The 14,740-nt window shown below is 37.9% G+C and overlaps 1 protein-coding gene and 1 pseudogene across 2 annotated transcripts in view; both read right to left on the bottom strand.

The window, feature by feature from the left end:
- Positions 1-14,740, bottom strand: part of LOC142146657 (excitatory amino acid transporter 1-like) — a 53,157-nt gene that overhangs the window by 19,299 nt on the left and 19,118 nt on the right. For both annotated transcript variants that reach the window (XM_075204660.1, XM_075204661.1), the window contains exons 3-5: positions 2,376-2,622; positions 1,779-1,916; positions 998-1,202 (exon numbers count right to left, since the gene is read on the bottom strand). In XM_075204660.1, coding sequence (XP_075060761.1) covers positions 998-1,202; positions 1,779-1,916; positions 2,376-2,595 — 563 coding nt within the window. In that variant the 5' untranslated portion in view covers positions 2,596-2,622. The remainder of the gene's footprint in view (positions 1-997; positions 1,203-1,778; positions 1,917-2,375; positions 2,623-14,740) is intronic.
- On the bottom strand, positions 5,882-6,000 carry LOC142136760 (5S ribosomal RNA; annotated as a pseudogene).

The following is a 14,740-nucleotide window of genomic DNA, read 5'->3' as shown; positions in this document are numbered from 1 at the left end:
CAGATTAATGTGCTCATTGGCTTGGTGTCTCTCTGCAGGAACAGAGCAGCAGGAAGTCAAGTCAACCTATTGATTCATTTAACATTCAGCTGGTGGTAATAAAGTCAGCTGTTTTTGCCCATGCCAACAAATTACATTTAATTTCTGTACACTATCCTGTTATTGTAAAAATGTTTATGTCTCTTGTTGAATGTGTAGTGGCTGCAGATAAAAAGTGCAACATTTTGGATTCTAGCTGGCCACACGCTCAAATGTGCTTCATTGTAATTTCCGGTCACTATTATTTTCAGTGTTATCCACTGCTATGTCCCAAAATAATCACCATAACATATGGACAACGTGTTTAGTGGTCTTGGAGGCATGAACTCAATGGGGATGGTAGAATAGCATCTATGGATGGACTTAAACTGATGAGCAGCTGTGTAATCTCCATCTACCAAACCAATTTTATTCGATTCCAGGATGGATCATCGAGGATCCCGAGATGCCAATTTTTAGCATCATACAGAGCAAATACAAAATAACTAATCAAGTACTTTCAGGCGGATCAAAAATAAAGTGTGAAATACTTTCTATGTCTCCTAAACATACCCAGACACCAGGACCAGGGCATGTGCCCTGGGCACCAGAGGCAGCAGCCCCACCCATAATTCTTATTTTGCGTGGAGTGGGGCGTGAGTATCATATTCAGTTCCTTTTCTGAAAGTGTTGTGCTTGACTTTAGTGGATTAGGATAATAGCTAGACACCAGGTAAATCATTCCTTAGTGTTACCTTGAATGAATTATTAGACGATAACAGCATGCGATTAAACAACACTTCTTAAATTAAGTTAAATCTGTCAAAGTATTTTCTAGCTATTTAGACAATAAAAGGTGTAATGAAAAATAACCTTTAGTCAGTTAACACAGAACAACCTACAACCCAACCTACACAGTGCCAGGGATACCACAGAGCTATCAGTCAGTAAGAGTAAATCATAAATTTAGAAATCTTACCGTATTAAATCCAAAATGGCATCTGTAGCCTGCACCCTCTCAATTTTTCCTTGGGAAGTCATGTTCTCCTTGGTGCCTCTGCCTGGATGAATGATGATCACCATGACAATGCCAATGAAAACAGCTATGAAGGTTGTTACAGTGTAATATACCACCGCTCGCAGGCCCATTTTGCCCGACGCTTTGCTGTCCAGAGATGCCATACCTGTAACAGATGACCACAACACATCAAAGAAATAAATGCCCATCAAACAAATATGGAAGGATGTTAATGTGTACATAAAGTTAGAAGTAATCTGTAATTCTCCCACAAATATATCCAGTACATACAAAAGCAGTGACAACCCCAATTTTCTGGCTAATGGGCCAAAACATAAATTCCATTTTCACTACTTGCATGGGCATTGTATTTTAAAATTGCAAAACAAATAACAAAGGAGATTAAAACTGAAAAGATCTAACTTCACTATACTCTTGTTGCTGATAGTCACACACAGAATAAAGCAGTGTTAAAGTAGCAAAAAAAATAACTTAAATAATTTTTAAATCCAAGAGGTAACAATAATTTGGACATTGATCTACTTATGACACAGGATCATCACTGGAAAACTTACCAGATAATTTATAGTGAAAATTACTGTAAATACAGATCTTTGCCAGAAGATCCAGAAAGTTCAGCATCCTTATTTCTCTTCAGTAAGTAAAAGCACTGGCAGACATTGCTCATATTTTATAATTTTCCATTATTGCTTGTCAATGTAAACAAGAAGTTAAGCCTTACCTGTCACTAAACTGGACACTATGAGGGGCAGAACAAGCATCTGTAGCATCCTCATAAGCAGCTCACCAGGGAATGAAAAATATTTGATCTGACGATACGACATCTTATAGGGCCTTAGTGCGAAGGCCAGCACAATACCTGGAAAATAACAAAATCTCCATTAACAAGAATGTTTAGGCTAATGACTCATACTTTATTGCTTGCTATTTGCAACAATAAAAAAATATTTTATAAAATAAGTGTCAAGATTCCTTATTAAAAATAGTTTTAGTGACAGTCTCAGTCATATATGTAAAAAAAATTCAGCAAATTGAAGATATTTCATATACTGATCTGATGGCAGGGAGGCATTGGGATTCATAATGGACCAACTTATATTGGACCAAATTTAACTAATGGGTGGTATTGTAACAGACTGGGGATATCACTGAACAATGAATTTATGTTTAAACAGACACATTGGGTGACATATATAACACTTCATATGAGAAATGTCCTGCAATAACTGATGGTGCAGTATACTCCCTATATTTATAAACTGCACTAGTAGGCATAATGTTGCTTACAGTAGTGACAAAATAGCACAAAGTAACATACCCAGGACTACAGCTGCGATTGTGAGTATCACAAAAGCATTCCGGCACAGGAATCCACGGACACTGCCTAATGTCACCTTGCCCATTTGCTTCCCAGCTCGTGTTGCTCTCTTCCGCATGGCTTGTTGCCAGCTGTGCACACATCCTTCTGGTTTTCCTCCTTTTGCAGAGTCCTCCTTTAAGAACAGGCTGTCAGCATTACCATCTTTCTCACTCATCATGAAATTGTGAGGTTTGATTTATGAAATCTATGGTCGTAAAAAAAAAAAAAAATATATGATGAGACTTCTTTAATGAGATTGTAAAAATGGATAAAAAGTTACTTTAAGAAAATAAATGTGTATCATTTCAAAAACTATGAAAAACAGTTATTTTGTGCTCAAATACCAGTTTAGCACAGCATGGGGTAAATGTATCATACCCCAATTTGTACAAGTTGCCGGAAATCGGCGCGTTGACAGTTAAAATTTAAAGCGGCGATGCCTTGTAAAGGGAAATTTCCCTTTACACGGCAGCGCCGCTTTAAATTTTAGCTGTCAACGCGCCGATTTCCGGCGACTTGTACAAATCGGGGTATGATACATTTACCCCTAGGACTCCATTTTGCAGGAATTCTGACATTGTTACAAAATTGAATATCAGAAAAAGTCCTTTCCTCGTAGACAGCATTCATACAGAAATAGAGTTGGTCTCTTGCTTACTCAAGCAGCTTTGGCACGCAAACATATGGATACTCATGTTCTCAGTCTCCTTGGTTGAATTTTTTTTTTCTTTAAAGTCATTGAAGAATGCTTATACAAATCAGAACTAGTGAACAAAAACAAAATGGTGCAACCTGTTATAATTGGAAAGTAACTTCATGTGCCTTTTTATAGTGTAATAAATGTATATGTGGCAGGAACCTGGAATCCAAAGTTTATCTTTAGCTTGGGAAATGCATGAATGTGTGCTGAACCCTCCCCACTACCTTAAAGGGACGCTAGCCCTAAATATTTTGTATGCGTATTGTAAATATTAATAAGAGGTATACGTGTCACATCTTTGATGGTGAGGTATGTTGTCATTCTGCATTCTGAACATAGGCAAAAGTACTGAAAATATGATAGAGCGGGCAAGCAGACACAACCCCCGATTTTACTGCTAGAAGGATAACAAATCAACCATCAGGCTTATTTAATAAGGCAATAAAAAAACTAAGTGAAAAAAATAATCATATCTGCTCTTAGCAGCAACTAATAGGCTGCATTATTCTAATTTTCACTATGACAGTTTAAGTGGCTGTTTCTGAGTTGATAATAATGTAAATCTCCTGGCTGTTTGCAACATTTTTTTTGTTTCTTTTTGTTAAAATCAGCTTCTATTAGTCTATTAGTAGCAGAGAGGTGGCGTGATGGGTGATGTAGCTGATGAGTGGCGTGATGTGTCTGGACAGTGGCGTGATAGGGATTGTAACTGATGGCGTGATGTGGGGGGTGAAGTGGTGTGTCTGGGGAGGTGGCGTGATGTGTTTTGGGTGATGTGATGGGTGATGTGGCAGGGGGTGGCGTGATGAATTATGTATTTGAGTGGTGGCGTGATGTGGCTGGGGAGGGTGTGATAAATGTAATATTTTATTATAATTTATGTATTATATACTGCATGATCTGTGTTATGTACAGTGTTCATTTATTGCTTGCTTTTCCATATTTACATTTTCCAACAGGTCCTAACATTCCAGGATCCATGCAAGAATCCACTACTAGGTTGTGATAGCTGCAATCACAAGTAGGTGAGAGTAACACAATTTTAATACATAATGGTGGAATACAATTAGCCACGAAGTGTCTCCGGAACGTCAGCGGGACACTTTGTGGCGGAGATTTGACAGAAATCTTCTCCCATTTTTTCTTGCACCTCTATGGGGAGATTTCTACCATAACTGCCAGCAATGTGTGCTGTGCGATGTGTGTGTGTCACAAATTTGCTGTAACGGGGACCAAAATTTCTCTTGGCAGTCCTGATCCTGCACTATTTATTTAAAGGAAATAGAGCAGGGCGCTTATATATATATATATATATATATATATATATATATATATAATTGCACACGCACTTTATTTTTGATATTGTGTATATTTTGTTAAGGGAAATCTTTAATTTCTGAGACCAGGGGGAGAAAATTCGTTTTTTTCTGTTTTAACCTTTCTAGAGGAAATGCCTTGTTTCTGATGTATATATCTGATACAATAACTGATAAACAAGTAGACAGATGCGCTCAATAACTGACTACGTGAAACATCTACAGCAGCAGTGGAACCAAGGAATCCCTCCTTGTATAAATAAATAGCAAACAAAAGTCCCAACTGCGCTTTTTTAACGCGTTTCATCTCATCGGAGACTTCTTCAAGGGTAAGTGGATGAACAATGGTGTGATCTTATATAGACAGGCTCTTGAGAATCATTGGATAACAGTAATGGAGTGCTGATCATGAAAGAAAAATGCACTGACACACCACCAATTGTATATACATAGCATTTGATCAATCGTATAAAGGGAGTGATAGAAAAAACAATTAATAAATGAACAACCAAACCAATTAAATAAATAAATAATAACAAAAAAAGAATTAAGTAAATACATGAAATAGATGGATATACTAATAAATCAAACCACCTTGAACAACAGATCATCAAGGGTATTTAACAAACTATATATAATTTGCCCCAGAAAGCTAACATCAAGGTATAAATATACCCCTGTAAACATGATTAAACATCAAACATTTGTAATAAATAGATATCATAAAGCAGAATAGGCGTCATATTTACACAGTACATAAATATCATACACAAGACAGAAACAAATGGAAAGAGATAAATAAGTTGTTTGCAGACCATATCAAGTGTATAGTGATCTTAATAATCACATCCAGATGAAAATGGAAGCATATGAACTAGAAATACCGTGGTATAATTTTTTTTAGGATAGATGTTGATAAACAGCTTGTACGGATCCTTATAAAGTGAGAATCATCAGAATAATATATCCTTATCATTATGGAATATAAAGAATACATAGTGGAAACTAGATGAATAATTTGAGAAATTGTTCTGCATATGTTAGATACTCATGTCATTATAAAATAGACATAATTCAAAAATGTAATGGCTAGCATAGAGTGGAAACAAGGCCATATAAGAACTTACATGTAAATCGTGATAAATAACTAACAGGAACTATCGTCGTGTCGAAGATAAGCATGATAGTCTAAGAAGGATATTAGGGCATAATATACAATATCGTGAATGAGCAATGACTATTGTCTCTGAAGATGGAAAGTGAAAAATAAAATAAAAATAAAAAATAAATATAAAAATTAAAATTAAACAGTAAGATGTATAAAAGTATGATATATGGAAGTATACTTACCCGGTAGGATGCCCATAAAAAGAAAAGAAGCCAGAAAAAACGGGTAGGGGTTCTCCACTACGCAGGGCCAGGGACGGGGTGCACTCAAAGGAGGAAATATCCTACTATACCAGAGGTTCTCAGGTGGTCTCCCATCCTGGTACTGGTCTGGCTCACCCCATTTAGCTTCCAAGATCTGACGGTATTGGGCGTGAAGGTGGATGATATGATAGTAGGTATTGATCGTCCGAATGGAAGCCAACCAAGCCTGCTGGTGTGTGAGAGTGTCATCCCCCTACAAAGGCCACAGCATCCTCCCGGATGAGAAACTTAACCATAAAGGACACCTTGTCATCAGAAAAGAAAATTATGTCAAAGATTGCAACTCGAAATCTATATTCAATCCACACGGGTCTAGTGTATGGAGTGTAAAAATAGATCTAGGGCTAGATTTACTAAGCTGCGGGTTTGAAAAAGTGGGGATGTTGCCTATAGCAACCAATCAGATTCTAGCTGTCATTTTGTAGAAGGTACTAAATAAATGAAAGCTACAATCTGATTGGTTGCTATAGGCAACATCCCCACTTTTTCAAACCCGCAGCTTAGTAAATCTAGCCCCTAGTCTCTTCTTTATTTATCTGTCTAATATGGTCGCCTCCTCTCCAATTCTTGGAGACCTTTTTTATGGCAATGAAATTTTAATTATCAATTTTGCATTGGTGTACCTCTCTGAAATGTTTAGATAAATTGTGTTGCTCGAACCCTCTCTATATATTCCTCAGGTGTTCACCAAAACGGGTCTTTAGTTTCTGAATGGTACGTCCAACATACTGTTTTCGGCATGGGCATTCAGTAAGATACACCACATTTTCTGTGTTGCACGTCAGAAAATATTTGATCTTGTATGTAATACCCGTGTGTGTAGAATTGTATTCTGTGATAGATTGGGTACTGGAGCAGTGTAAAATCTTGCAATTATTGCAACTCCCACAATAATAGAATCCTGGTTTCTGGCTCTGAAGAGTCAGCCAGTCACCAGGCCTTTGTTTACTTTTGGTGTGATTGGAGATTAGTTTCTTTTTGAAATCTGGTGCCTTCAGGGTCATCAGGCAAATGATCTCTAAGTACATCAACTTTCTTTAATAGATGTCAGTGTTTCATAATAATTTTGCGTAATGCAGTGGATTGTTCTGAATATTCAGTAATAAAGTATGTTTTTTTGTCATTCACAGGTAGTTTGGATTTGTATGTCAAGAGGTCCTCTCTATTCACTTCTTCAATCTTTTTGAAGTCTCTTTCCACTATCAGTGGATCGTAGTGTTTATCAAGGAATTGTTGCTTCATGATGTTACCTTGCTCCATGTAGTCATCTATAGAGGAGCAGTAGCGTCTCACTCTAGTGAACTGGCCTAAATGGATGTTATTAATCCAGTTCGGGTGATGATGGCTATCAGCCAGAATGAAACGGTTTACATCCACGCTCTTCCTAAAAGTTTTGGTAGCTATGGTTTGGTTAGTAATAAAGATCTCCAAATCTAGGAATTCTAGACGTGCTTGGCTAAAATTGGAGGTGAATGTAAGGTCATCATTATTGCTGTTCATATAGTTAAGAAACTCCTGCAGAGATTCTGCAGTACCCTCCCAGATGAAGAGAATGTCGTCAATATAGCTCTTCCATATCACTAGGTTTGCTCCCCAGTTATGACCTGACCAAATATATCTATCTTCTTAGTGGCTCATGAAAAGATTGGCATAACTGGGGGCAAACCTAGTGTCCATGGCCGTGCCGCACTCTTGTAAATACTTCCTTTTGTTTGCTATCTGATTCAAAACAAAGGCTTATTGTAAGACTTTTGTATATCTTGGTGTAAGAAAATGTCTTGTTTTTCTGGGAAATTCTTTTCTTTGAAAGAAATGTGTATTCTGCAACTGTTGAAAGAAAGAACTCATGCTAAACTCCTGCTAATTAGACCTTTTGATGAGTGAGAACAAAAAATGGTAAGTGGAAATGGCACTAACAACTTATAGCTAGCTGTGTGAGGGTCATAGGAAGATGTAATTAGACTTGTTGTCAACTGTAAGATGCAGGATATCACAGCAAGGTTTTAAGATATCACAGATGAGCGTAAATATTGTTAGCTTTGCAATGCATGTAAACCCATGTTTGTGTAAACACATGACATCCTGATTCTAAAAAATGCCTGTGTCCAAATCAGTATAAAAAGCACTGTCTTGTACACTGAAATGTATAATTCTGGTGTTCCATCTGACCTGACCACTGATACCTTTAAATCAGTGGAACGGTCCTTGTCAGGGCACCTGAGCGAAATAAAACATCACTCTTTGCTTCAAGACCCTGTTTAACAACGTCTTCAATATTGCTGCAATCCTGTGACCTGCAGATAAGACCCTAAATCTAATCCGTTCTCCAGATGTTTCTGAGGTTGGGCCCAGCTCTCCAGTACCACTGCTCTGCTGCTACCCAGCAGCTTTGGCCAGTGCGATAGGCCAGGGGGATCCAACCACAGGACCCTGAATCATAGTAAGCAGTCAGGGGTACCAGCACGGGAGTACACTAGCAGTGACAGTTACCCAGAAGGAACATGGTTCTGGGCACCATAAAGAAACCCAGTGGTGGCAGCAGGCTCCTCCTACTGCTACTACTTGATTGGTGCATGAATAGCAAACTACAGGTTTACAATGCACTTAGCAGCACTCTATTCATGTATTGTCCTTAGTTTAAGTTGGCATAGTCTACACAGGACACAGAAGCTGATGTAGATACACGGAGGGCAGTAAGGGTAGCTGTGTACTCCTGCTTGTATCACTAATAATGGACCAGTGCTGTCAGTAATGCCAAAAGGTTCAGTGAATGGGCAGGAACTGATTACTTTAGTCATTACTTCTAGTGCTCATTCTGAGGGATATGTTCAAAATGCAGACGTGATAAAGCACGTTTATGCTAGGAAACCCAGTGTCTTCATATCGGAGCAATCCTAAAGAAAAAAACAATCTATAATAAGAACAATATAAATAAATTATAAACATACAATATATATATATATATATATATATATATATATATATATATATATATATACATATACACATATATACATATACACATATATACATATACACATATATACATATACACATATATACACATACATATATATATACACATACATATATATACATACATATATATACACACACACACACACACACACACACACGTAGGTCCTGTATTTTACACACAAGCTATATACTAGTGATAAAAACATGTTCCCAACAATTATATTGGGAACATGTTTTTAAAAACACAATTAAAATGTTTTGGATGGTTTTTTTTTTTTCCACTGATCCTTTCACAGGTTGATAAAGGCACATCAGTCATTGTTTGTGACACACACATTCTACAGGAGTTTCACATAATTTCCAGCACTTTCCAAAAGTTACCAGCCCTCCATATTTCTCCTCCCACCCGTGGCCTTATCCAGGGGCGGATCTAGGCAACTGCTCTACCCGGGACGATTTTAAGGGGGGGGCGATTTAGGCCCCACCCCCTTTCTAATTTCTAAGGCTGCCGACGGCTGCACAGTATGTGCAGGTGCTGAACGGACCTGCACAGTGTGCAGCTGTCAGCAGCAAGCCCCTGCTAGGGGGGGGGGCGATCGCCCCCCCCCCCCCCCCCCCTGGATCCGCCACTGGCCTTATCCATGTTTCCTTCCACACTTAGGGGTGGATTTATCAAAGAAAAAATGGTTATCACCGAGTTTCAGGTTACCGTAAGTGTTAACAGGTCTATTGCTGGTGATAACCCTGTTGACTGTACACCACTAAAGGCTTCTTCGGGGTTCTGCTTGGGGAAGCCTATTTAACAAGTACTGCCGCAATATCTGCTCTGTTATTTCCATCTCCAGATGATAATAACAGATTCAAATCTTTATAATATTTTAATCTTTAAATAAAGCATTTGTAATAAATAAAAGTTTATTTTTTTATTTTCTTTTGCATTTTTTATTTAACCTATTTGTAAACTTTCTATATTTTTAAGCATTGGTGGAACTGAAAGCCGAAACTGGGCTTTCAATTCTACTGCACATGCACTTATCTGTAAAGACTTGCCTGGCAAAGCGGTCCTCCTTACCGCTCAGGGACAGTATGCAAAAGACAACAGAGGTAGCAGTTTCAGCTGTCATGCCAATGTTTTTATTTTTCGTTATTAAATTGTGGCAATAACAGATTTTTTTTTATTGCCAATAAAAATTGCACCACTATATTCAAAAGAACTAGCCATTATTTTTAGGCATTGGAGTAGTTATACTGCATAAAAGTAAAGAACCATTGAAAAAGGGATTATTTTTCTGTTTATTTTTTTCAACATATTACCCATAATGTAATCTACACAAGACGAAGTGAATATTTGTCAAAAAATGGGTGTGCAAGTCAGTTTGCGTACAATATTTGAGTCACAGTGTCAGTGTGTTTACTAGGCTTTAAACGTGACTGAGTTTTACATTAAGACTAACGTGTTATGAGCACTAAAAATAAACATAAAGTAAACATCGTAACAAAACAAAGTGAAATTACTAATTTATTTTCTGCATAAATAAACTTTTCTGTGACATGTAATAGTAAGCAATACTTGTTTCTCAACAACAGATAGCCTTTAAATGTAAAAGCACACACACACACTATATATATATATATACACACAAGTTAACCCGTGCATGATACTCATGCATTCTAGTCAAATCAAGCTACTTAAGGTCTTAAAAAGGTTCTTGTCATGCATTTGGACCTAACCTCAGGGGAAGAGCGTTAGTTCCCGATGCAAGCGGCCTTTTTAATGTGTGTTCATGAGGTAAAGTTACCTCACGAAAATGAGTTTGACCCCTCAACTCGTAAATTTAGCCTTTACTACCCCTCCCACGGGGGGATGGGGGGATGATGGAAGTTAACTGACTTGACTATTCTAATTTTTTTGTCAAATAATGTCAGTATACCAAATTTCAGGTCAATTGGATCAGCCCTTTCTGAGAAAATAGTTTTTTCCACACACACACACACACACACACACACACACACACACACACACACACACACACACACACACACACTAACGCACACCTCTACACATGTGTGTTCATGAAGTAAAATTACCTCACGAAAATGAGTTTGAGCCCTACCAAATTTCAGCCCTTTTTGAATTTTTTTTCCCCCACACACACTAAGAATTTAGTAGGTCAGTGTATAACTCTGCCCAGCAGGTGGCGCTGCAACTTGGCTGTTTATTTTTACACACACACACAGATGCCACTAAGCATTTATATATTAGATAGATAGAGATATATATATATATATATACACACACACACACACACACATTATATGCACACACATCTATCTCCAATCTCTTCATTTTGCAATTAAATATTGCTAGTCGGTGTAAAATGTCCTAAATGGAAAACAAATTTATGGAAATTATCCTATACAGATTATATTTTGGACAGCAACGAACATTATTACTAAAAATATAGTCTCCATCTGTTTACCTACAATGTGAAGACACTATAGTAAACATATAAGGATGGCACTTGGTTGCCATGACATTGCTATAGAAACCCCATCAGTTGCTATGTGGGAGCCTTTCTGTTGCTAGAAGTGATTGTAAAATTATAACTGAAAATATGTTACATATTTGTGACATTACTATATTCCTTTCTGTCTCTTTGAAAGCTTTGTGTGACTTCAGACATTGTTTCAGTACCGCACTTGCTCAAAGTACTTCACATACTGAATTCTTATTGTCCCAGTTATTTTTTTAATTTATTATGTTTAAATCCTGCTGCTGAGTTGCACTAAACCGGACAACATTATATCAGTGCCATTTGTTTATAAAACTATTCCAGAAGTCTGTCAAGCATGTGCACAGGTGATTAACCTATGCTGGTTTTACACGCCCCACCCCCCCCCCCCCAAAAAAAGACACAGTTTTAAGTGCTCCACAGCTACGGACATTTAAGCCTGACTTTTTTTTTCGAAATTTACTTGGTGGAAGCAGTGCATACACACATTCTCACTGTGACAGGATGAACCGCCTATGCCACCCTGTCTTTTGATGGGAACCAGCTGGGCTTACTTTGCCACCGTTCCCTTTCGTTTTCCCAAATGTGCCCTGTAACCACAGTAGAAGGGGTTTACAAATGCTGCCACCACTGGACTCCTTACCGGCATCCAGTACCGGGTTTCTTCTGGGTAACTGATGCTGCAAGTGTATCCGGTTGCTAGTGTTCCTGGGTTGGTAACCCTGACCTCTTCCTATGGGTCAGGGTTGCTGTGGGTGGATCCCCGATGGCCAATCGCACTGGCCAGAGCTGCTGGGTAGCGGCAGAGCGGTGTTACTGGATGCTGGGTCCAAATCTCAGAAACAGCCAGGAACGGATTCGATTTTGGGTCTAATCTGTAGGTCACAGGATTTTCAGCATGGAAGATGTTCTAAAGCAGGTTATGTTTATTTGCAGTCACACTGATTGAAGGTATCAGTGCTAAGGATGGAATCAGAATAATTTTCAATAGAAGACAGTGCTTTTATACAGATTTGAACACAGCCTCACAGGCTATTTTTAGAATCAGGATGCAATTTGTTTACCCAAACATGGATTTATATGCAATGCAAAGCTAACAATATTTACACTTCTCTGTGAAGTGCTAAAACCTAAAACCTGATGCTTGCATTATCTGAGATGCAGTCACGTCAGACAGCGCCCCCTGCTGGGTAAACAGGCTAAATAGGTGTTTATGTTAAGTGACAAAGACTTGCTTAACATTTTCTGCTATCAGCAAACAGACTTCCTCAAGCAATGTTACAAACCCAAACAATGACACTTGCATATAAAACACATCCCAATGTAACACAATAAGTACATTTCAAATTATACATTGATGCCTGCATTTCTGATTGAAATACATTTCTACAATAAATTATTTCTACATGATCCAGCCACAAATAAGCTATTTACAAGTGATCCAGTCACACTCCTACAATAGCCAAGAATAATTAGGACACCTGTAATTGTACAGTTTCAAGCAGATATTATACCCATGAAAATAACGTAGAATTCATTCACTTTTTTTCCTGAATCGACATGGCTCCACAGGGCGTGATTTTTCCATACGATTTTTGTAAAAGTTACTTTTAACACAGGAACAGTACATTTAAGAATGTAGAATATTTACTCTGCATCACTATAATACAGCTCTACATTATTTATTCACATTCCGTAATAACTTTACATCATACACAATAAGATCATACTAAAAACCGCATACTAGATACAGAACAAGATAACTGAACTGTACAATTCGTCATAATTAGAAATGGGCACAAACGGAATTTCATGGCACAAGAGGCTGCTTCACAGAAGTGCGAAGCTCCAGTGATACAATCTTACAGATCTACTTTTGTTTCACAATCATGTGGAATGGTAATTTTTCCACTTCATTTGCAAATTCACATTTTGCATATATAAATGGACTTGAGAAGATGATGGTTAATTCATTTTGCAAAGCAGTACAAAGGTGTGACTGGATCACTTATAAATAACTTCTGGTATATATTTATTTAAAGGAAATGGCTTATTTATATAATTGCACACGCACTTATTTTTGATATTGTGTATATTTTGGTAAGGGAAATCTTTAATTTCTGAGACCAGGGGGAGAAAATTTGTTTTTTTTCTGTTTTAACCTTTCTAAAGGAAATGCCTTATTTCTGATGTATGTATCTGATACATCATAAGTCTTTGTTTTAAAAACCTTTTGTTAATCTTGGTGTAAGGAAATGTCTTGTTTGGGATTTACAACTTTTCCTGGGGAATTGTTTTCTTTTGAAGAAATATGCATTCTGCAACTGTTGGAAGAAAGGACTCATGCTAATCAGACCTTTTATGTGCTAGGGTCATAGGAAGATGTAATTAGACTTGCTGTCCACTGTAAGATGCAGGATATCACAGCAAGGTTTTAAGATATAACAGATAAGCGCAAATATTGTTAGCTTTGCAATGCATGTAAATCCATGTTTGTGTAAATACTGCATCCTGATTCTAAAAATAGCTTGTGTCCAAATCAGTATAAAAAGCACTGTCTTGTACACTGAAATGTATCATTCTGATGTTCCCTCTGACCTGATCACTGATACCTTTAAATCAGTGGGACTGTCCTTGTCAGGGCACCTGAGCGAAATAAACATCACTCTTTGCTTAAAGACCCGGCTTGACAACTACTTCAATATTGTTGTAATCCTGTGACCTGCAGATAAGACCCTAAATCTAATCCATTCTCCAGCTGTTTCTGAGGTTGGACCCAGCTCTCCAGTACCACCGCTCTGCGCTACTCAGCAGCTTTGGCCAGTGTGATAGGCCAGGGGGGATTCATTCACAGCATCCTGATCCATAGTAAGCGGTCAGGGGTACCAGCCCTAGTGTACCAGCACGGGAGTACACTAGTGGTGACAGTTACCCAGAAGGAACATGGTTCTGGGCACCAAAAAGGAGCCCAATGGTGGCAACAGGCTCCTCCTACTGCGACAGGAGGGGCATATTCGGAATAACGAAAGAGGACTTGGCAAAGTAAGCCCAGCCAGTTCCCAGCAACAGAAAAGGTGGCATAGGCGGTCCTTCCTGTCACAAAGGGTAATAACTACATCAGCAGTACTACATACAATTGATCTAGATATAGTGTACTAGAATTAACATTACTTGTAATGTTACTCATTTTTTTTGCCCAGAGGTGTTATGCATCTGCAACAAAGCTGCAGAACAATTTGTTTTGCTTTGGTGAACCAGAGAAATTACTACACTGGTTAATTGTTATTGCCAACTTACTGGTTGCAAACACACAGAGAATTGCTCTGTACTTGTTCTGTAAAATGTCATAATTATTAATTTTGCGATATTAGACCATCATTTTAT

This window comes from Mixophyes fleayi, chromosome 1 (assembly GCF_038048845.1).
Source record: "Mixophyes fleayi isolate aMixFle1 chromosome 1, aMixFle1.hap1, whole genome shotgun sequence".
Classification (NCBI taxonomy): domain Eukaryota; kingdom Metazoa; phylum Chordata; class Amphibia; order Anura; family Limnodynastidae; genus Mixophyes; species Mixophyes fleayi.
This window is presented reverse-complemented; position numbering and strand designations above follow the sequence as displayed.